The sequence below is a fragment of the Marmota flaviventris genome, chromosome 13, assembly GCF_047511675.1.
Source record: "Marmota flaviventris isolate mMarFla1 chromosome 13, mMarFla1.hap1, whole genome shotgun sequence".
Lineage (NCBI taxonomy): Eukaryota > Metazoa > Chordata > Mammalia > Rodentia > Sciuridae > Marmota > Marmota flaviventris.
Genome location: NC_092510.1, coordinates 94,672,499 through 94,696,117, shown reverse-complemented (window position 1 = coordinate 94,696,117; position 23,619 = coordinate 94,672,499). Strand labels below are relative to the sequence as shown.

The window sequence follows — 23,619 nt, the reverse complement described above, 5'->3', positions numbered from 1 at the left end:
GCCTCAGTGTCCTTGTGTGCAAAGTGAAAGTAATATGAATTTCTCCTTCTAGAACCTGAACATGAAGCCCTGAGGACATGCCTGGGAGGCAGGTTGTCCCTGGGTAGGGCACTCTTGGTACCATCAGGACTGAGGAAGAAGCCAAAAGACCCATGTGCCCAAGTCAATTGTGGCTTTGCATCAGGCCAGCTGCGAGGTGCTGAGCCATATTCTGGTGACCAACCCATTTTCCTTGAGGGATGGTCCTCTCTCTGAGTCCTCAGCCTAAACTGGGCCTTGCTTCCTTCCATTTCCTGGTGCTGAGGCAATGCCCAGCTGGCAGTGCCCCACCCAGGCTGCCCTGGGACCGTGTGTCAGCATCTGTCACCAGTGCATGCAGCTGGCAGGCCTGCAGCACCGGACATTACTGTGCCAGGCCCTGGGGGCCAGAGTCCTCTGATCCCAAGAGGCAGGATATGGAAGAGGTGGAGGCTGGAGTAGGGCTCAGCCTCTACCTCCAGGCCCACGTCGTGGGGGGTGTCCCCTCTGTGTGTTTCATATCATGATGACGCCAAGAGCATGAAGTAGAATTCCCCCTTTTCTGCCCTCATCCTACTGCGGTGATGACATCTTCTTCTACCTTTCCTGTTGGCGGGAATCCAGGGGTTGTCCTCTGTTCCTTTGTTCCCACGGCTCAAGAACTCCCAGGTCTTTTGACTCCACCGTTAACCTCTCTGGAGTCCTCCACCTGCCGGGTCCTCACAGCCCCTCCCAGGCCCCCTGCCCTGAGCTCTGACCTAGGCATTGACTCTCCCTCAGCCTCCAGCCTGCCCTCCTCCTGCAGGCACCTGGTCCATCCATGACTTGATCCTGCTGAAAACTTGCTTTGGCCCCATCCGGACCCCCAGCCTCAGCTGGGGATCCTCCACTCAGCAGCGAGTGGCCAGCGAGCGAATGGGCGACTAGACAAACATCTCCTGGCACAGGAGTGACTGCCCTGGCAAAGCTTGTAGATCCCAAGACTTTATTAAAAGACCCAGATGTTTCAATCCTCCAAATTCCTGCTTTGGAAGAAAAAAGAAAAGTAAAACATAAACACCAGTATTGTTTTCTCGTGAAGATTCACCTTTTTTACTTTGCTTTTAATCCTGAGCCCAGCACAGCCTTTTGGGTCTTTGTAACAAACTTGAGCTTATCCTGGAAGGAGGAGGAGGGGACCTCAAACTCCAAGAGGGAGCTCCTGCTGGAGGTCAGGGAGGGAGGAAGAAAGAAAGGGAAAGAAGAAATTCCTAGCACCCCATGGGTTCTTCCACATCTCAAATAATCCCAAATGGATGTTTTTCTTCATTGAAAAAAAAAAAGGCTTTGTTTTTGTAAAAATGTCACAACCCCTTATAAGTGATGCTCGTCACATCATTGAAAAAGTTTAAACCAGCAAAGAGGACAAAGAGGAAAAGAAGATGACTCCACACGGCACCGCCCAACTGCTTGTGTGAGTGTGTTCATGTGCATGGTGTGTGCTACCCTTGAAAAAATCTCACCACCCAAGAAGCCGATGTCCTCTGCCACACCTGGCCTCCGCCTCTGCAGCTCCAACCCCCAAACCATTCTCTGGTGATTCACGCACCTGGACAATACCTATTTACTGGGGCTGAGGATGTAGCCCATGGTAGAGCACTCCCTATAGGCGACATAGAGCCTAGGTAGAGAGAACCCTGGTCTCCATCCCCAGCACAGAAGAGGAGGAGGAGGAAGAGGGAGAGGAAGGCGCAGGAGAAGGGTGTGTGTGATGTTTAGTTGCAACTGCAGCCAGAGCTGCCGGGGGTGCTCCTTCCTGAGGAAGCTAGAGGGAACTTTCTGAAGAGGTGACAGTTGGTCTGAAGGAAGAAGACGCATAAACTGGAGAGGTAGAGAAACTGCATGCCCAGCAGAGGGCAAGGCCAGTGGGCAGGAAATTCTGATGTGGCCACCATGACAGACTGCCAGTTCCCCTTCCTCCACATGGAGACTTGATTTTTATTCTAGTGTCTCCCCTCCCCAAATTCACTAATTTACTAGTTTACTCACGTTTCCCCTGGAGAATCTAAGCTCATGATGGTAGCCTCGTCTCCTTGCCAGTGGTTTTGGTGAGGGGATGGGTGAGCGAATGTGACCTGGTCTGATAAGAAAAGGAAGGAACCAGAAAGGTCTGCAGAGAGACTTCTGGGAAGCACCAGCCAATTGCTTTTCTGCATCCAGATACCAATGGTGAGGTTGTGATATCCAGATTGTCACAGCCATCTTGAACCCCTGAGGATGAGGCCAACAGGTTACGGTGACCGAACAAAAAGAGAGCAAAAATCTGGGCTCTTACTGGTGTCAAAGAGCCTTTGAAAAAGGCTACTCACGAGGCTGAGGCAGGAGGATCACAAGTTTGAGGCCAGCTTCAGCAATTTAGAGAGGTCCCATCTCAAAATAAAAAATAAAAGGGCTGGGGATGAAGCTTAGTGATAAAGTACCGCTGAGTTCCATCCCCAGTAGAGAGAGAGAGAGAGATTATGAATGGGGACAGAGCTCCAACCCCCAAACCATTCTCTGGTGATTTCTTTGGCAATATCCAGCAAAAGCTTACTTTTCTTTTGTTGGCACCACCTGAGTCCTCATCTTGTCCCCACCCCTGGCAGAGTCAGAGCTCATAGTAGATGTTTGTGAAATGGAAAGATGGACAGATCTGATTGTCTGTAGGAGAACAGCAAGAGTTGGGGGTGAGTGGCTTGCAGAGGTAACCCTACTGGCCTCCTGCTGGGCCTCCTGCATGGACAAGAACCATGTGGACACAGCGGTACCTGGAAGCTTTCAGGCCCTCAGGAGAGTGGCCAGGGTAAGTTCCCCTCTGCGGCGGTCCAGGATGAACTGCGCAGGTGCAGCTGGGGTGAGCAGGATGGCAGCATCACCAAGCTGCACTCCAGGGCCCACTGGGAGTTTCCCTCCAGGTTGTTCAACTTGCTGGTGGCACTGAGTGAGGTCCCTGGGCTGTGGCCCTGTCTTGATCCGACCTTGGGAGTGTGGGCACAGGGTTTGGGTCTGACTTCGTAAGCTGCCCCTGGAGCTCAGGTAAGGTGCATGGTGCCTCGTCTTCCTGAGTGTCCCCCATGTTCCCATTCTCCAAGTTTTTTCACAACCACAATCTCATTTCCATCTCACAACGTTCCTGGAAGATGGAGGTTGTCATTCCCATCTGACAGATGTGGAAAGTGGCTTCAGACTTAAGCAGGGGGTGGGTGGCAGAATCAGGATTTAAACTGAGATTGATAAAATTCCTGGCTTAAACAAAAGACCTGGGAACTTGACTTTTGAATCACTCTCGTCTAATCCACTCTGGTGCTGAGCCAGAAGGAAGGAAGGCTCTGGCCCCGGGGTGGGGGTCAGGGAAGACTGGGTTGGGGGGAGGCTCTGCACAGATGGTGAGGGGTGGAGGCCTTTTGCTAGGGAAGAGAATAAGGTTTCTGTCCTTGCACAGTTGGAATGAGAGCCCTGGAGCCAAGCAGCTAGGGCCAGGGCCGGGCCAGCCAACCTTTGGCACGTGAAATGCCACCCCGTGCTCATGGCAGATAATTCTGGGTGATAATTCACCCTGCCAGCATGCACCAGTTCTGAAAGCCCCCTCTGTTCTGCCTCACTGGGTCCCTGTAGGAATGTCAGAGGTCGCAGGCTGGCCTTGGACGTAGGCAGAGATCAGGCTGGTTGGAAGGGAGGGGCAGCGTCTGGGTACTGCCTGGGCCAGAGGGAGCCTTTGTGTTCTGCGCCTCAGGAGCACCCCAGCCATGCAGACACCCTACTGCAGAGAGATAGCTGACCCCCACCCCTGCCAGGGCTTGCTTTCTCTGCTTCTCCAAGGGCAGCCTGGATGCGGCCTGTCATCTGACTCGCCTCCCCTTTTTCAGCTTTTTATGACAAGGGCCTCCAGGTCCACCCCACCATGCCATCTCCAGGCCAGCGCAGGGCATTCTTCAGGGCAGCAGGCTGGGGTCTCCATCCCAGGGTCTCCACCCAGGATGCCTGGCATACTCTCCTGGGGAGATCTTAACACCCACCACATCCCAGTCCTTGTTCCCGACAACTCTGGAGTACTGGTCTGGGTGGCACCTGGGCATCAGCATCTTTTAAAACTCCCCAGGGATTCTGAAGTGAGGTGACAGGAGGTGGGGTCAGGAGCCACTGGTGAGAAGCCTTGAGAAAGTGGTGGCACAGCTCAGCCACCACCAGCTTGTGACCTTGAACATGGGACATAGCAGTGTGTTCCTTAGTTTTCTCGTTTGTGAAATGTGGGCAGCAACAGTTCTCACTGGTTACTGGGAGGGTTCCGGGAGATAGCACTGTAGATTCCACAGCGTGCTGGGCCAGAGCCCAGCTCTGCTCCCATGGTGCAGTTCCCACGGATGGTCCCTATTATTTCTCTCTTTCCCACCCTGGCCAAGGGCAGATTGTAGGGCCTTGAAGTCCCAGGGTGAAAATCTCAAGGGCAAAGAGATCCCTTTCAAGGACCACACCATCAGTGGTGACCAGAGGCAGCTCCTTCTGCTCTGACATGGAAACTGGTTGGGGTGGTGGCTCATTGGTCCCCAGGGAGGGATTCCTGTGATTCCACACCCAGGGCCCCAGGGGTCTCTGCTCTTACAGCACCAAGAACACCCTGGGCTGATAGCTGCTTCCCGCCTCCCAGAGAGCTTTCAAGGGCCATGAGGAGACATTTCAACCTGGCACTCCTGCGCCTCCCACGTGGAAGGGAGCAGTCAAGGTGGACGGTCCATGGTGCGTGACTTGAAGACCTGCAGGGCAGTGGCAGAGCCTCCCTCTGAGCGAGGAGTGGACTGGTCACGGCTGTAGCAGCAGCCTCTGCTCCCTGGCACTCCCATGCCAGCTTCATGACGTTGCCCTGGCCTCCTGGCTGCTCTTCTGCTCTCCTGGACCAAGCTGACAAGTCAGAGAAAGGCCCGGGCAGCCCGGACCCACCCAGCTCTGCGGCTCTGGCTATATCACCAGAGTGGCCTCAAACTCTGAATCAGGGTTCAAAGCCACAAGCTGCCTCGCCCAGCCCCACGATGGTCTTATTGTCACAGACAAGGGAAATGCCACAGCTTTCCTTGCTGGGCATGTCACCATTGCAGACCAGGGTGGGGTCTTAGGCAGGCGTTTCCCCCGGAGGTGGGTTTTCATATTTCTCTCTGATCTCCTGTCTTAGCTGTCTGAAGCTGCCTTTTAGAGATTTCCAGGTGGAACCTGACTTCTGGGCGGCTTCAACAAATAAATGAAAGAAGGGTGGCTCAGCCAGTGGCCACAACCTCAGTGCCAAGGGTGGCTTGCTCAGGACACCCGAAGAACCTGCCCATGCTGAGGCAGGTCACTCTGATTGCAGACGTTCACTGGGACTCCTAGGCACTGGCGTAGTGAGGGACAAGCTCTGTTCTGACAGAACCCAAGCAAGTTGGCTCATGGGACCGGGCTAACTTCAGACTCGCCCTAAGTGACAATCTCCCTGAGGAGTAGGAACCTGAAAGTCACAAAGGAGGCAGCTATGTGTAGGTGCATGTACCAGAAAGCCCTGCTAGCTGGAAACTTGGACCAGAGACGGTGGGCAGTGGACAGAGGGAAGTGGACAGCACTGGGGGGGCGGTGACAGGCCTGAGGGGAAAGGCCAGGTCCACTTACCCTAAGCCCAACCATGTTTGGCTTGCATGGGACCAGGGTCAACCCTGGGTGGGGTGAAAAGCAGGGTGAGAGGGGCATGGTCCCAGAAGCCCCTGCTCTGAAGCCGTGGTGCTCTTCCTGGTAGGTCTGTCCTGTGGAGAGCCGGAGACCTGTTATTGCTAAGGTCCACAGCGGCAGGGCCCCCTCCCGGGTGACAGGGGCTGGGGAGAGAAGCCCTGGCCGAGTGTGTCCATGTGTCTGTGTATCTGCAGGAGGATGTGTTGGTGTGAGTCTGTGTCGCTCATCAGTGGTTCGAGACAGCTCTGGGTGGTACCTCAGCCACCACGCCAAGGGCCACTGAGTCATAGGGGAGAGGGCCCTTCCCTCCAACTCCACCCTCCAGTTACTTGAGGACGATTCATGCCCTCCTGCTGCTGTTTGCTGTCCCCTTTAGCTTTACACCCCTCCACATTTGCAGATCTTTTTTTTTTCCCCCAGTGTGTGGCCCTTGTCCACACTAAGCAAGCCCTTGACTGCTGAGCCACATGCCCAGCCCCATAATAATCTTCTTTTTTTTTTTTTTTTTGTACTGGGGATTGACTCCAGGGGCACTTAACCACTGAGCCACATCCCCAGCCCTTTTTTATATTTTATTTAGAGACAGGGTCTCTCTGAGTTGCTTAGCACCTTGCTAAGTTGCCGAGGCTGGCTTTTGAACTCATGATCCTCCTGCCCCAGCCTCCTGAGCTCCTGGGTTTGCCATAAGCTTCCTTTTCTTTCTTTTTTTTTTTTTTTTTTTTAACAAAGGGAGGTGACTGGGCCTGGAGGTTAGCAGGCACAGTGCAGACCAGAAGGTAACAGTGCCATTTGATTTCGACAAAGCATCCCTGATTGTGGTCATTGTGTATTCGTGGTCACTGATACTGACTTTCTTTTTATAATTGTAATGTAAACTTCCTCCCTTAAAAAAATTGTTGTGTTTCGTTTGGCTGACCACTTATAAAGCTTCCTTTGGAAATAAAATTATTTTAGTAAGCAGAATGGAATCATCTGAAGAGAAACAGTGTCATCCTGCAGATGGGAAAAAGAGATGACGAAAATTGTGGGGAGGGTACCCAAGAGACAGAAGTTTGGGAAACGTAGGCTTAAGAGCTTTCCAAGGCTCCTCTCAAATTTCCCGGGAAGTACTTCCTTTTGTTCTTAGCTCTCTCTCAGCTCCACATCCTGACCCAGAAGCTTGTGGAAACAGCAGTTCTCTCTCTGCAGCCCTCACATGAAGCTGGGGACAGTGACTGGGTGGCCGGGTCTGCCCACCTTTAATGATGGCACACCTTACTTCTCCCGGAGAGGGTCTAGTTTTTAGCCAGAGTTGAATTCTGTGTAGCTCATCGTTCTTGTTAGATCCTAGGACCCATGGAGCAGTAAGGCCACTTTGTACAGCAAATGAAAAACTTTAAGAAAGTTATTAAATGTGTTATGATAAAGATACAGACCATAGCATTTATTGTTTATTGATTGATTGATTTGGTGCTGGGGCTGGAACCCAGGGCCTCCAACAGGCCAGGCAAGCCCTTTGCCCCTGAGCCATGCCCCAGCTCTAGACCACGGTATTTAGTTAAGACTTTTAAATTAAGCTTTCATTGATGGATTTTATTTATACATGGGCCACCTTGATGCAAAAAAAGTATTGTGGCAACTTACAAAAATATATAAAATACAATAGAATAAAAATAAAAAGATCAAGGCAAAGGAGCAAGCGGAAAGCTAGAATGGAGTGAGTCCAGCAGGAGACTCAGTACAGTTGTTAAAAATGATCTCAAATTTGACATTGAGCTTCCAGCAGCCACAACCAAGAAGAGAACATACTAGTTACAAGATTCTTAACAACGGTTAATTGGGAGTTTTGGTTTAAAAATCGACCTGGTTCAAATCTTGCCTCTCTACCTGTTAGGAACCCTGAGCTGACTACCTAACCTCTCTGAACCTGAGGCTCATCACCTGTAAAGGGGGAAACGATGCCACCCTGGGGGATCTTGGGTGGATGAGTGACAATACATGTCAAGGTGCCTTCCAGCTCTCGGAGGGGACTGTGGGGGTCTTCTGCTGCCCTCTGTCCTCACTAAGCTGCATGTCCTCAGCTGTATGAGGAGTTAATGTCCCTCCCCATGGGCAAAGAATTTGCCCAAGCTTGTAGCATGGAAGAGGGGAGGCTGGGTTCCAGACCTGGGCTTCTACTATTTCCCATCTCTGACATCCACGCAGTGCTGTGTCCTTCTGAAACCACAGCTGTCTCCAATGGAGCAAAAGGTGCTCTGGAACACACGGGCTTTCAGGCACTCTCATATCCGCCTGGAAAATTGCCTGACTTCCCCTTCTTTGCTGCTCCAAGGCGGAGGCATCTTCCCTCCTCCCCAGAGTCCGAAGATTAAATTCAAGACCTGGGGACCCGGGGGCCTGGGGACCTGGTGGGCCTGGGGGTGTGGCCTAGTGATAGAGAATTTACATAGCAAGTGCCAGGCCCCCCGTTCCACCCCCAGCACGAGGGGAAAAAAATAATGATAAGGCCTGGAAATCTCTAGGGAGGAATCCAAGGCAGCAGCCAAAACTCCTTCACGCATCACGTTGTTCGGAAACATGAGACCGATTCCTTTGGCTTCACAGCTAAGGTCAGTAAGAAACGGTGGCCCTCCCTGGACCAGGCCCTTCCTTGTTTGAAGTACTTGTTGCCAAATGTAATAAAACCCAAGATGGATTTAAAAAAATAGCTGACAGGGTCAGGTTTCCTTTAGAGCCTACAAGTTGGCAGATACGGGCTGGTGCCAGTTCCCCACGACACACATCCTTCCCCACCTTCAATCACAGACAGGAAAAAATCCATTTAGAATCCATCTTAAAATTGCCTTTTCTCTGCCAATTTAAATTCAACTTTGCTCCAGACACGACTCGCTTGGCATGCAAGGTTCTGTACAAGCTGGCCCCAATCCCCTTCTTGTGGCTCCCCTCCTGGCCACACTGGATAAGAGCAATGACCACTGCTTCTGGAGCTGCCATTAAAGTGGCCACAGGTGGCAAAGAAAACGTTCTGAAACCCCAAGTCTGCCACAGGCTAAGCTACTGTGTGACTTCAGTGTCCTTGCTTATAAAATGGTCACATTCAGAGTATTTATCTTCCACTGTGTCAGGAGGACAGGACCTGTGGGTGGCACTGTTTTATCACCTGACTCTGAACACTGAACCTCCCCTCAGCTGCCCATGTGACAGTCTCTGGACTCCTGCGTGACCATCTGTAAATGAGGAAAAGAGCTGTCCTTAGCACATAAAGCACATACAAGGGCCTTGAAAACGGAAAGGGCCCGGTGCATATTTGGGGACCGTGACCAGCATCATGTCCCTTGGAGAACAAGGCTGCTTGTCCTTTAAGTTTTCAAAACCAGCCCTCTCGAATGCTCCCTTGTCTCAGACTAATGAAGAAATGGGGCCTGTACTCACATGGCTGGGCTATGACATCACAAACACAGCCTTGTAAAACCCACACCCAGGGCCAAGGGAAAGGCCAGGCCCCGCAGCCCCCTGAAGAGGCTAAGTTGGGTGGGGGAGGCTGGATGTGTCCTCCTCTATGAGTCAGACCTGGCCTGGTTGGGTGTCATTGTCCCTCTAGATTCCAGTGTGAATTTTAGCTTAAGCAAATCAATATCACCTGACAATGATGGGAGAAATGTTCTCCGAACAAAATGCACTTCCTCGCCCTCTTGGCCGGGCGGCTGAACTCCCTAACAGGGCAACTGGGTGTTCAAATCTACAGAAATGCAGGGAGCTGGCAGGTGGGCTCAGGGAAGGGAGCAGGTCCAGGGGCAGTAGGGATTGGCAATGGGTACCTTCAAAGGTGCTAGGTGGCTTGGGTGCCGCCGATTACCTTTCCAGGCAGAGCTGCTCTGAGCCAGGAGAAAAAGGGTATAGACAAAGCCCTTCTGGAAGGAGACTGGCTGTGTGTGCCTCGAAGCCATCTTCTAAGCCTTTGGGGGCCTATTTTCTTTTTGACTAAAAAGGGAATTTCTTTAAGTGGCTAGGGAGGAATCCAAGGCAGCTTCCTTTAGAGCTTCTTTTCAGCTCTAAAGTTACTGTCTGAAGGAATGAGCATCAGGTTTAAAGGTCTTGTCATTTAAAGGTCTGGGCTGCCCGGGTCTGAGACTCTGGGAAGCCTCCAGAAGCACCAGACCCAGTGGCCCACCTGGGAATCCTCAGCCCCAAATCCTGGGCTCGAGGCAGCCCTGGCCCCAATATTTTGAAGCCAGGAAAAGCTCGCTGCTCAGACCTGCGTGCCCCAGCAGTGATCAGGCCAAGACTGACCAGGAAGAGGGACCCGCGCCATCCTGGACCAGCCACCTGGGCTGAGGGCCTTGCTCATGGCAGACCTGGGGGTATCCCTGAGTGTGTATAGGTTGTGGCTTTGAAGGCCCAGAGAGAAAGAACCCTAGTCCCCACAGGAAAGGCCAGGAAGGGGACCCAAGGCCTAAGCCAGTGCTTTGGGTGGACAGGGCTCGGCCAGCTGCCTGGGGCCTTCCCAGCTGCTGCAGAAACACAAGCTGCTGCTGAAGAACAAGGGCCAATAGGAGTGAGGGCAGGAGGGAGGGGCCTCGGGACAGCGGCCAGGATTTTCTCTTGGGGCGTGGTTTCTGCTCAGTGGCTAGGTGACGTGGAGGTTCGGAATGTGGCTGGACAGAGGGTGGGGTGAGGTAGGGGGGCTGGCCAAAGACAAGAAGCAAAGACATTGGCCCAGGGACCCAAAGCCCAAGGCCACCAATAGCTCAACCAGAACAAGGGCCGGGGGTGGAACACCAGTGCATTGGCCCCAAAAGCCTCTCTGGCTTTGCGTGGGAAGGGAGGCTGGGAGGACAGGGGAGATAAGGGGAGAGGGCTGGAGGTGGGGGAGAGCTTGGTGAAATCACCTCTTCTGCAAAACAACAGGAACACAGCCTGCCTGATCCCAACTGGGCTGCTATCTCTCTGGGCCTCATTCTCCTCATCTGTAAAATGGGCTTGATGACCTCCACCTCCAAGGGAGGCGACGGGAGGATCCAAAGGCTAAGTGCTTGTCAACCTCCTGGCATGTGCTGTGCACAAAGAAGAGAGTGTACTGGCTGGGTGCTGAGGAGGTGCTCTCCTGGCTGCTACCACAGGCCCAGCCCCCAGCCCCGGATGCTCCAAGAAATACTTGCTGACCGTGGGTTGCAGGAATTGCTGGGGGAGTCCCCGTGCCCACTGTGGCCTCTCCTGTGAACACAGGTCCCCGCTCAGACCACAAAGTGGAGGGTGTAGGTGAGTTGGTGGCCATTGTCCCAGGCGTAGAGCACCCGCTCCTTGGGGTTGTAGTCGATCTGGGTGGTGTAGGCGTGCTCGTTGAGGAAGGGCAGCTGCGGCCGAGCGTCGGTGCCCGTGTGGGTGTCGAAAGCGTAGGCCACCTGGCCTTGGTGCTGGTTGTAGGTGTCCACAGCATATAGGACCCCGCACACCAGGAAGCAGTTCCCGTAGGAATTCCGACGCAGCCGCGTCTTCCACGTGGTCTCCCGGTGCACAGAGAGGTCGCTGGGATCCAGGCGGCTCAGCACGATCACCTCGTCCTGAGCCTCGTCGAGGTCGTCCACGGCGGGGTAGATCACCCACAGGCCGCTCTCGTCCACGGCAAAGTCGATGTCCGAGTGGCCGCGCCACTTCCAGGGTGTGGTGTCCTCGTACACCACGTCCGGCAGCAGCGCCCAGGAGGCCACGAAGCGCTGGCGCAAGTCGTACTTGATGATGTTCTTGGTGAAAGCGCGGTTGTAGTAGAAGGCGCCCTGGTACACCACGTGGCCAGTGCCGATCCAGTTGTAGGGCAGCTTGTACATGTTACTCCAGCGGCCTGCACAGTGGAGGGCCACCGTCACACCAGAGCCTCCTGGACGACCCCCAGCCCACTGTGCACCCCGAGAGATCAGCAAGGGCTCGGAAGTGTGGGCAAAGCACTTAGTACGCAGAGTGTACCATGTGCCTGGGCCTGGACCCAGCATCCTATGCCATCACCACGGGGCCATGAGGAGGTGCTGACGCCGTCCTTGTGCCGACGAGGACACAGGCTCAGAGGGTCCCTAGCCGTGGAATGGCTCACCCTGCAGAGTGATGCCAGTCCAGGGCCTCTGCCCATGCTGATCTTTTTGTCTGTTCCCCCTCCTTCCCCCTGGGTCTGGGTGGGGAATGCTTGCTTATCTTTCAGGACACTCAACCAACAGGACCTTCTCCAGGAAGCCTTCCCTCACCTCCCCAGGCTGCGCTGAAGCACCTTGCCTCTGGCCTCCTGTGACCCTTCACCTTCGCTCTTATCACTGGTTTTCTCCACCAGCCTGTGAGCTGCTCGAGGAGAGACCAGGTCAATTTTGAGCTGGCAGAAGAAAGACCTAGGGATTCTGGTCTATTCTCTGACTCCATGGCTCTCAGGGTGCTCGGGGGCCTCCCCCAGGCCTCGCCAACCCCAAGCCACACGCTTCCTGTCATTGCCAGTGCTGTTTGCCTGGCTCCCTCCTGTTCTTCCTCCAGGACTCTGCTCAGCCCATTGCTGCCCCTGGGAGTCTACCCTGACCTCCAGCCTGGCTTCCCACAGCGCCAGAAGCTGCACTCCTCTAAGGCTATCCTGAAATTGTCTCTTCAAGCCTTTGCCTCCCTTTGCAGACTGTGACCTCTGGAGGGCAGGCCATGTCTAAGTGGTCCCTTTCCCCCATCAGGCCCCAGATCTGGTAACTGAAATTCTGCCCTTCCCTGTGCTAACAGCCCTTCAGATCCCAGGCCCCGGGCCTATTCACCTGTGAGATAACTCTCACCCCAGAGACTTAGGAGATGCCCTGAGCTGGCACGTGTGGGTAATCAGCCCACGGCAGGCACTCGACCAGAAGACACTCATTGTCCCCCTCAGTGGTAAGTCATATTCCTGAGGCAGGGCTGCATCTGACTTGTTTGCCCCTGCAGAGTAGCTCCTGGCACAGTGCCAGCACGCCAGGTGCCATGGGGTCTGCTGGGCCCCCAGTGCAGCGCCCCCAGACTCCTTTCCTTAGGGGAGCTGATGATGGGGAGCTAGACCTGGCTGGACCACAGGAAATCACAAGGTAAAGGAGGGCCAAGTTTCCAGGGGCTGTCCCCAGGCTGCCACACCTTGCCCCCTCCCACATCCTGGTCCCTGACCTTGCTTGAAGTTCTCCAGGTTGCGGAACTCCACCAGGCTGTTTCCATAGTAGTAGTTGGTGACATAGATCCTGTCATCCCGAGCCGCAGGGTCCTTCATCCAGGCCCCTTCGTGGCGCCCATAGCTGTGGTGCCTCACGGGGGGGTCCACAGCCCGTAGGGTGCCCTCGCAGCTGGCCTCCCTGCCTTTGGGGAACAAAAGGTACAGGATCTGGTACGTAGGCCCACAGGCTCCAAGCCAGAGCAATGACCCAGGGATCGAGATCTGGGTCTAACTTAAGTCCTTCCTGATGTTTTGTTTGTGACCTTTTCTTTCCCCATGATCTACCAATGCCTGGTCATTGGAACCTGGTCATGGAACATTGCTGGGCACGGTGGCACATGCCTATAATCCCAGCATCTTAGGAGGCTGAGACAGGGGGATTGTGAGTTCAAAGCCAGCCTCAGCAACTTAGTGAGGCCCTAAGCAACTCAGTGAGACCCTCTTTCAAAATAAAATATAAAATAGGGCTGGGGATGTGGCTCAGTGGTTAAGTGCCCCTGGGTTCAATCCCTGGTACCCAAAAAACAAACAAACAAACAAAGAAAAGAAAACATGAAACATGGAACATTTAGAAAAGGAGAATGGAGAAAGTAAATAGGACTCAAAATTCCTTACATCTATTATAGGTGGAATCTAGAAAAGTCGAATTCACAGAAGCAGAGAGTGGAATGGTGATGACCAGGGGGCAGGGGATGGGGAAGTGGTGCTCAAAGGATTCAGTTTAGTTGGATGAAGGAATGAGTTTGGTACATTGTGTATTTGGAAATTGCTCAGAGAGTAGATTGTAAGTGTTCTAAACACAAAAACTGGTATGTGAGGTCCGACACATGATGACTAGTCTGATGTAGCCTTTCTGTATGTATGCCTGTATCCAGACATCATGTTGTACACCATACCTATACACAGTTTTTATTTGTCCATTAAAATTTTTAAAAATTAAGAATCCTTAAAGAAAATAAAGTCCTAAAAAGAATTTCATTATCCAAATAATTATTAACCATGCCGTATTTCCTTCCTTTTCTTTTTTCCTTTGCGTGTAAGCCTTGCGGACGTACCTCACGACCCTGATTCTCCTCAACACACGGTTTGCATTCTGTTTTCTCTTTCCACCGAGCAATCTCTCACCTCATCAAATAGCCTGTTAATGATGTGGTTTCTGGGTCTTGTCCGGCCACCAGACAGCTGTGCCCTTTACTTTATTTAACCTCCCCACAGTGTCAGTGCTCTAGGTTTCCAGTTTTCTGACATTAGAAGTAGCACCGTGAGGCAGCTGTCGTCCACGATGCTGGAGGATCCTTCAAGAGAGAGGCCTGCCAGCGCAAGCACCAGACCAAGCAGGGACAAGATCGATGGTTCCCTGCCGATTTCTACTCTGCGACATAAGTCAAAAGTATGTGCGGACATAAAAACAGTCAGAGAGGGCTGGGGGTACGACTCATTGGCGGAGCACTGGCTGGGCGCTTGAGATCCTGGGTTCAATTCCCAGCAGGGCAAAAACAACAGACAGACAGCCTTGCCAAACTGAGAAATGAAAATACATGCTGGATTATCCCCCCGCAGTACTGGGGATTGAACCCAGGGCGCTCTACCACTGAGCTACACCCCCAGCCCTGTTTATGTAGGTATTCATTTATTTTTGGAGACAGGGCTCATGAAATTGCCATCACTGGTCTGGAACTTGGGATGTTCCTGCCTCCTCCCAAGTCCCTGGTATCACAGGAATACTATGTCTCACCAGCTCTAATAACTCTTTAAAAATGTAAAAACCTTTCTCAGTTTGAAGGCCCAACAAACAGGCCGTGAGCTGGATTTGGCCATGGGCTGTAGTCCGCTGATCCCCATGAGGTTTACTCACCTTGGCGAGGGGCTTCTGGGCGTGAAGGTGGCTCTGTGGGCAGGGGTCTGGTGGTGGGGGCTGGGCTGGTGGTGGTGGTGGTGGGGGCTGGGCTGCTGGTGGTGGTGGTGGTGGCAGGGTATGAGGTGGGGGTGTCGGGACCCAGGTTGACTCCCTCTGCGGCCCTTGGTCCAGCCTTGTCCTGCTCCGGCTCTGCAGAGTTGCCCTCGGGGGGTCTGCCCTCCACCTTGGGTGGCAGCTGCTCCAACCAGGAAGTGCCCTTGAGGGCATTGTCTGCAGAGAGAAGACTCCCGCTCACCCCAGGCCCCCCAGGCATCTGCAGAGCCATGGGCCAGGGAAGGAGAGGCCTCCTAAAGGTCCCCCCCACATGGGAGGAAGTGAAAGTTTCTGAAGTGGGAGGCGGGAGGTCTTCCTGGCCAGCGGGCAGGCCCCAGGCCCAGCTCCACCGCCCCCACTGTGGGACAGTTTTTATGGGCAAGTCTTCCTGCCTTGGAGGCCTCAGTTTCCACCTGTGTGAAAAGAGCACCACGAGGCCCACCAGTGTAGGCTACTGTGTTGGTTAGAGGAAAAATATATATAAAATGTTTATACAGGTCCTCGCAAATGTGTGCTTCCAAACACGAGGTTCCTCCCTTTTCTCAGTGTCGAGCACTTTGTACCAATTCTTTCATGTCCTAGACTCAATTCCAGGGCACAGTCCCTCTAGTCAGGGGCAGCTGCAGGGGACCTGGCCTCGGCAGCCTCCCAGGGCCCATTTCCCACGGGCCTTGCTGGTAGAGTCAGATGCCTGCAGCTGTTCCTGGGCAGTGGCCCAGCCAGGGTCAGGGGTCCTGTGCTGTGGCCAGGCTGACATGGCAGGGATCATGGACAGCAGCTGGCACCAGGGTTTGGGGGAAGAAACCCCTGAGCTCTGAGAGGCCAAAAAACAAGGGGGTGTTGAAGGAAACAGGAACCTGACTGTCCCACCTCCCTCCCAGCTTGGACATGGGCCCCACAGAGGGTTTCACTGGACAAAGTGGTCAGCAGGACCCAGAAAGGGGGAGTAGGATTAGGACACCCCTCAGGGGCCTATCATTTTATTCCCAACAACCCTCTGAGAGGGTATTAGGCCCCATGTGGATGAACAAAGGGGAGCCACAGGTAAGCAAGGGATGGAGCTGGAATCTGGGGCCATCTGGATGCAGAGAAGACAGGAGGATCCCTGAAGGAGGCCGTCTCTCAGCAAGGACCCACTCCCCAAAATTCCTCCTCCTTCCAACTCACCAGCTATGGCCTCAGTCCCCTCCTGCCTGCCTGCCTTGTAGTAGGTGAAACCCCGGATCACGGCCTGCTGCTGGGCCAGAGCTCGGGGCTTGGCTGTGGGCTGGGGGAGTCTGCCCTTGCTGCTCTCCTTCCTCAGCTTCTCCACCTTCAGCAGCTTCTCCTTAGGCACTTTTGGGAGGCCCCTGTCTGCAAAGCTCTTCTGCATGCCGCCATATTTGTTGGTATCCTTGCCTTTCCCTCCAGCTGTGTCCTGGGCGAGAAGGGAAGTCTCAGGCTTGGGAAACAGTAGAGAGGATGTTGTGGGGGTCATGAGAGCACAGCATGTGGGGGCTGGGGATGGTCATGTTGTTTCAAACCCTACATCCCAGGTGTTCGTAGGCATTGCGTTCCTTCCCTCCTACAATGGCAACACCCCTGACTGGTTTGCCTCCGTTTCTCCTTGAAGCTCTCTAGTTCCCTTGCAGACTTGAGATCCAACCTGATAGGTTAGATTCCTGTCCCATTCTTCCCAATTTCTGTCCTCTCTTCGCCTGGGGGTAGATAAGACTGGCCCCTAAGAGGCAGCCTCACCTGCCTGCTTCCCAGGTTGGCCTCTCTTACTGGTCTTAGTGTGTGGGCATGCGAGAGGTTCTTGGGTCCCTATGCAGGGTGACCACCTATTCCTAATGTGTCCAGAACTCCCAGTTTTAGCATTGAAGGCCCTGCATCCTGTGAAACCCTTCAGTCCCAGGCAAACTGGTGCAGTTGGTTCCACTACCCCAGGACGTGCCACTTCTAATGTCTGTGATTTTGTTATTTTCACTTCCTATTCAAATGCCTCTGATGCTGGCTTGGCACAAGAACACAGGACCTGTGACATCACCCATTGTTAGCCAGAAGCTCCGGCAGATATGGCGAGCACAGCATCGGGTTGCCTCTGTGCGGTTGCCAAAACAGCACTCATTTGCGCCTGCGGAGCTGGCACTGGAAAGAGCAGGAAGCCAGCTCTGGGCCAAGGCACAGGCTTCCGCTGTGCCTTCTCAGTACTCAGGCGGTCCCGGCTGCCGTTACAAATGGCCCCACTATCACAATGTCAGCACAGGAGGCTGAGAGGTGGGGAGGAAGGGCTGGGGCTTGGCAGTCACTCAGCCACCTGCTCTCTGCGTGACCACTCTCCCTGCATTCTCGTCTGTCAAACAGCCAGGGCCAACCCTCCTCCAAGGTGGCTCTGGAATTAATGGATAACATCTATGAGAAAGTCAGGTTCAGAGCAGGAATTCCAGCAATGTCAGGTGGCTTCTGCTGCTCACCAAAAACCAAGGTCACTGGGCTGTGTCCTGCCCCCAGGCAGGCGGGCAACTGACTGAGGGGCCCGGACACGTGTCCATCATAGGAAGGACACTGCTCAGTTTATCCACCCAAAGGCGCCTCTCTTTGTAATTGACCTGTCCAGTGCAAGGACTTTATTTTGCAGTGTGCCTGCAGGGTGGACCTTTCTCAAATCTGCACTAAGACACGTTAGCACCCTGTGCTGAGCTTGAAGATGGGACGGGTGGGGGAACTGGTGTCTTTCTACAGGGTCACTCTACAGAGGCATTGCCCGCATCCCACTGAATAGGCACAACCCAGCCAGGAACCTGGCCAGAGCTGGGGTGGCTCAAGGCAGTTTTGCAGGAGAGATGACCTGGTCTCTTGAGGCCAGATGGGGAGTGTTAATCCACAACTCTAACCCTACTAGTTTGGAAATTTGGGAATAAGAATATTACCAAACACCTGACTGGCCCGTTGGCCAAATCTGCACATCTGCCCCAGCGGGCCCAGAGCAGCCCCCCACCCTCGCCCTGCCTGCCGTGGTGGACCCTCCAGCCTGTCCTCCAGCCTGTCTCACAGCCCCAAGCCTACCCGAAGCTGGCCCTGAGGGCTAAGTCCTGGTGCCCTGTGTCCCCATCACCAATTCCTGTCACCTTCTGGCCTGTGGTCAGAGCTGGAGCCTTACCTGAACCTTGCTACCGGGGCCCGTGGCAGAGGCAGCGGCAGGGACAGCAGCTGCATCCCGCTGCAGCAGCTGGAGGCCCAGGCTGGACAGCTCTTTCTTGATGCTCATCATGATGTCCGAGTGGTTCTCGTAGCTCTTGAGCTGCTCAGTGAGATGGCGCACGCTCTCCTTCACCACCTCGTTCTCCTGGCTCAGGTTGGCCTTGATGCTCTGTGGGGCAGGATGAAGGTCACTCCTTGGCCCGCTTTCTCAGAGTCCCCATCTCAGAGGGATGCCCCAGCTTGGCCATGCAGCCCTGCTGCCCAGTCTCCTGGGCTGGGCTGGGGCAGCGGGTAGGGGCCCAAGCAGGGATGACACCGGGAAAACCCAGGTGGAACAAAGCATGGACTAGGAGGCCTGGTGGCTATTCATGTTTTAAATTTAACAAGTGAAGGAATGAAAATATAGATAATACACGTTTATGGTACTAAATTAAAAAGATATAAATAAATGGGTCTAAAATATATATATCTTCCTCTCAGCCTTGTTTATTTCTCAGTGCTGACAATCGTTATGCATTTCTTGCACGTCCTTCTAAAGAGTCTGTACAGTGACAGGGACAAATGTATATGTACAGCCAGGCTCTGGGCACATCTGTAATCCCAAGGACTTAGGAGGCTGAGGCAGGAGGATCATGAGGCCAGCCTCAGCAACTTAGCAAGACCCTGTCTCAAAATACGAAATAAAAAGGGCTGGGGATGCAGCTCAGTGCTAGGGTATCTCTAGGTTTAATCCCCAGTACCCCCAGAAAAGCATATACACATATAGCTTTTCAAAACTTTTCTTTTTCATTTAACAGCTTATTTTGAGAACTGTTCCATATCTGTCTATATAGCTATATAGTGCTCCCTGTTTTTTTTTTTTTTTTTTTTCTGTATCAAGGATTGAACTCAAGGGCACTAGACCACTGAGCCACATCCCCAGCCCTATTTTGTATTTTTTTTAAAGATTTAGCTTTTTTTAATATTTTTTTTTTAAGTTTTAGGTGAACACAATATCTTTATTTTATTTTTATGTGGTGCTGAGGATCAAACCCAGTGCCTCGTGCATGCCAGGCGAGTGTGCTACCACTTGAGCCACATCCTCAGCCCTATTTTGTATTTTTTAAAATATATTATTTTATTTGTTGACAAATACAATATCTTTATTTTATTTATGTGATGCTGAGGATCAAACCTAGTGCCTTATGCATGCGAGGCAAGTGCTCTACCACTGAGCTACAATCCCAGCCCTATTTTGTATTTTATTTAGAGACAGGGTCTCACTGAGTTGCTTAGTGCCTCACTTTTTCTGAGAATAGCTTTGAACTCACCATCCTCCTGTCTCAGCCTCCCCAGCTGCTGGGATTACAGGCTGGCCCCTGTTCCTTTTAATGGCCACTCATTGTACCATTGTATGCACAGCCAGAATTTAGTTAGCCCTTAGGGAAGGTCACTTAAGTTGCTTTTGACCTTTTGCTATTTTAAAAGTATTTTTTAACATTACAAGTAATACATAAATATATGCCTTTCTCCTTCTTCTTTTTCTTAGTACTGGGGATGGAACCCAGGCCTCCAACAAGCTAGGCAAATGCTTTACCTGAGTTACAGTCCCAGCCCATAAACACCTTCTTTTTATAACATACTTAAACAATGTAGTTGGAGTAGACTGTCTGGGGCTCTGCTGTGGGGCAGTCTCCTGGGCCTGGGGGTCCTCCCACAGCCCTGAGCCCTGCCTCTCCTCCTGCTGGGGCCCTGCTGCCCAGGCTAACTTTAGCAGCTCCCAGCCCATCCGGAGTCTACCCCTGGTTCTAAATCCTGCTGGCAACGACTGCTCAGAACCAAGATGCTCCTCACTCTGAGTCCTCCGTAACCTCAGGATCCTGCTGGGCTGCTGTCCAGGTTGGCCTTGCCCACTGCACAGCACTCAGGGAAGCTGGGTGGGCCGGTAAGATCCCCAAGACTCCAACAGGCCTGGGTATGTCAGAAACTACTTCTGAGCTGAGGCAGGAGAGAGCTCCAGGGAGCACTTTGCTGAGAAGCCAAGGAGCATCTGAGTTTCATTTCAAATTTCACTCAGAAACCATTCTAGAACCTTAAAGTGGTTCATGTCCAGTCAGCCCTGGGGGACTCAGATTTAGGCACCAACCAGGGGGAGCCAGGAGACTGATACACGTGGATTCAAATCCTTCCTCTCCACTTTGTGGACTGGGTAACTTTGGGTGAGTGATGATATTTCTCTGAGTCTCAGCTTCCTTGCCTGTAAAATGGGGATCCCCATTAAGATGCAGGGTCACTGTGAGGACCAGAAAAGCTAAGGAATGGGAACGTGCATTTTATTATGTTATATTTTATTTTATATTTTTAAGGTCCTGATTTCTTTTTTTTTTTAATTTTTAAAATTTGTTCTACTTAGTTGTACGTGATAGCAGAATGCATTTCAATTCACCGCACACACATATGGAGCGCAACATTTCAATTCTCTGGTTGTACATGACGTCGAGACGCACCATTCCTGCAATCATACATGTACCAGGGTAATGATGACCATCTCATTCCACTATCTTTCCATCATTCACCATCTTTTCCCGATAACCTCTCCTCACCCTCCCCTTTGCCCCACCCAAAGTTCCTTCCTTCTTCCCATCCCCCCACCACCCCATCATAGATCAACATCCACTAATCTGAGAAAACACTCGGCCTTTAGGTTTTTGGGGATTGGCTTACTTCACTTGGCATAATATTCTCCAACTCCTTCCATTTACCTACAAATGCCATAATTTTAATTCACTTTTAATGCTGAGTAATATTCCATTGTGTATATAAACCACAGTTTCTTTACCCATTAATCTATTGATGGGCATCTAGGTTGGGGGCACGTGCATTTTAAACTGTGATGACAGTTAAGGCAGAAGTTGAAAAGTTGTAAGGCAGACTTCTCCACAATAGTCAGCATTATTGACATTTGCCAGGTGGCCATTTGATGCAGGGGGCAGTTCTGCACATTGCAGGGTATTTAGCAGCATCTCTGGCCTCTACCCACGAGAAGCCAGTGGCATCTTGGCAACCCAAGATGTCTCCAGATATTGCTGGCTGAGGGGGACAAAAATCACACCTGGCTGAGAACCACTGGTGGAGGAGAACAGAGGAAAGCTGGGACCCCACATTGCTACCTGACACCCTGGCAGGGTCCTCCCCTTGGCAGAGGGAGCCAGCTTCTCCTGAGAAAGACTGCTCTCTCCACTCCCTCCCAGAGATAGCAAAGAGCTGGTTTTTGTCCCATAGGTTTATCACTTAGCAAACCACGGTTAACAAAAACATAGCACAGATAATGCAAAACAGAAGACAATTAAACAATCATTTCTCTGTGGCTGTGGAAATCATTTCTGATTTGTTCCAGGCTCAGCAGACTACCTTCCAGATCATCTGGCTCAGTTACGTGAAGCGGGTTAGTGTTTCCTGAGATTACAAGAGGAAAGGTCAAAGGAGGAGAGCCTCAGAGCTGGCACCAGGAGAGCCTGGATTGTGCCAGGTACACAGGAAATACAGGTGCACAGAATGAATTCAACAAGCGTGAGCTCTCCCCCACGCAGGCCTGGGCTTGGCCAACAGTAGACCTCACCAAACACTTTTTGAATCTTTAAAGCCACTGTGACCAAAGCTTTGGGCTAAGGGGTTAATCTCCCACTCTGGGGCACAGGATGCCCAGGTGCCCTCTCTCTCTGTAAAGGAAGCTGGGAAAGGAAGCCCCCACGCCTGCTCCTGGCAGCTGCAGGCTCCCAGACACCCAGTGGCTCAGCAGAGACCGGATGCAGGAAATGGGAGGAGGCCAGGCTATGCCAACAGAGAGGCCAGCAACCCTTGAACCTGTAGCCTGGACCCCCACGCTCATCTAAGGCTCTCCCTGTCCCCAGAGGGTAGTCCTGGCTGTCTGCCCAGCCCTACAGCAGATTTACCCTGAATAGGCAGGATAGTTAGCACTTTGGTCTCCCCACGGATGGTTCTGGGACAGTCATGCTGTCCTGAGTCCAGCCCCAGCCAGCTTAGCCAGACCTGCCATATTGTATGCATCCAGCAGGCACCACCGACCTGGCCACTTCTGTGAGTGATTCCCTCAGAGCTATCCAGTGTGGGGCCTGACCTTGGCTCACTGAGGGCAACTGCAAGTGCCAGTCCCTGTGCACCTCTCTCCTACAACAGCAGGTGCCTTGGCTTCCCCATCTAAGCTTCCAGCTCCCTATAGGCCCTGGAGCTGCAATCAGACCTCTTCTCCAAAGGCTGGACCCCGTGGGCCTCGCCTCCCTCCCCCAAATCCCTCCTGGAGTCCAGATCCCAAAGCCCACCAGGATCAAGCCAGAATTGCCCAGGTGGACCCTGCCCTCAGCCCCCAGCACTGCACTAGCCTGGCCCTGGCAGGAGCCCGTCCTTACCTCTTCCAGTGTGTCCATCTGGGAGGCCACCTTGTGGACATAGGCGTGCACTTTCATCAGGTCCATGCTGTACAGAGCGCCCTCCAGGAGATCCACCATAGACTGCAGCTGCAGGGGAAGGGGAAGGGTTCCGCAAGGCCCAGTGAGGAACCTCGGAACCCACAGCCTCAAAGGGGTCAGCCTGGGCCTGCGCACCCACTAGTCCCAGGGGCTGCAGATCCTCCCTTGTGAGCTCCCATCACTTGCCAGGCTAGGGGCTTAGTGAGTTCTGTCACTTAGTCCTGGTAGCAACTTCACGGGGTATAGAGAGGACACTGGGGGCTTGTCTAGATCTCCTGGGTCCCTATTTCCTGTACCCACCCCTGGCTTCCATGGGCTTCCTTTTAAAATTTTTAAAAATTTATGCATTTGTGGGGTGGGGTTGTGGCTCAGTGGTAGAGCATTTGCCAAGCGTGAGGCCCTGGGTTCTTTCTTCAACACCACATAAAAATAAATAAGTAAAATAATAGCATTGTGTCCATCTACAACTAAAAAAATATTTTTTAAAATTTTATTTATTTGCACTGGGAACTGAACCCAGGGATGCCCTATCCTGGAGCTACATCTCCAGGTTTTTTTTTTTTTGGTAGATGGACACAATACCTTTATTTATTTGTTTATTTTTATGTGGTGCTGGGGATTGAACCCAGTGCCTCACGAATACTAGGCAAGTGCTCTGCCACAGAGCCATAACCCCACCTCTAGTTGTTTTTATTTTTTATTTTAAGACAGGAACTTGCTAAGTTGCCAAGGCTGGCCTCTTGCAATCCTCCTACCTCAGCCTCCCAAGCTGCTGGGATTACAGGTGTGGGCCATTGCACCTGGCATTAAGTCTATTTTTTGTTTACACATGATCACTGTGCATATTGATGTGGTACGGTGTGACCTTGTAATACATGTATATGCTGTGTAATGATCAAATCAGGGTAACTGGCATAGCCAGCGCATCAAACATTTACCAATTTCTTTGTGCTGGTATATATTTGAATATTCAAAATTCTCTCTTGTAGCTATTTTGAAATACACAATTCATTGCTGTCAGCCACAGTCTTCCTACTGTGCTGCTGAGCATAGTGGTTATTCCTCCTCTCCGACTGCACCCCACACCAGCTAACCATCCTGGTGTGCCTTTCTTTTAAGCAAAT

The 23,619-nt window shown here is 52.5% G+C and overlaps 1 protein-coding gene across 2 annotated transcripts in view; it reads right to left on the bottom strand.

The window, feature by feature from the left end:
• Positions 1–7,132: 7,132 nt before the first annotated feature.
• Olfml2a (olfactomedin like 2A) overlaps positions 7,133–23,619 on the bottom strand; it is a 32,301-nt gene continuing 15,814 nt past the window's right edge. For both annotated transcript variants that reach the window (XM_071600943.1, XM_027945522.2), the window contains exons 3-8: positions 22,436–22,543; positions 17,989–18,198; positions 16,014–16,263; positions 14,751–15,023; positions 12,853–13,038; positions 7,133–11,542 (exon numbers count right to left, since the gene is read on the bottom strand). In XM_071600943.1, the coding sequence (XP_071457044.1) occupies positions 10,938–11,542; positions 12,853–13,038; positions 14,751–15,023; positions 16,014–16,263; positions 17,989–18,198; positions 22,436–22,543 (1,632 nt within the window). In that variant the 3' untranslated portion in view covers positions 7,133–10,937. The remainder of the gene's footprint in view (positions 11,543–12,852; positions 13,039–14,750; positions 15,024–16,013; positions 16,264–17,988; positions 18,199–22,435; positions 22,544–23,619) is intronic.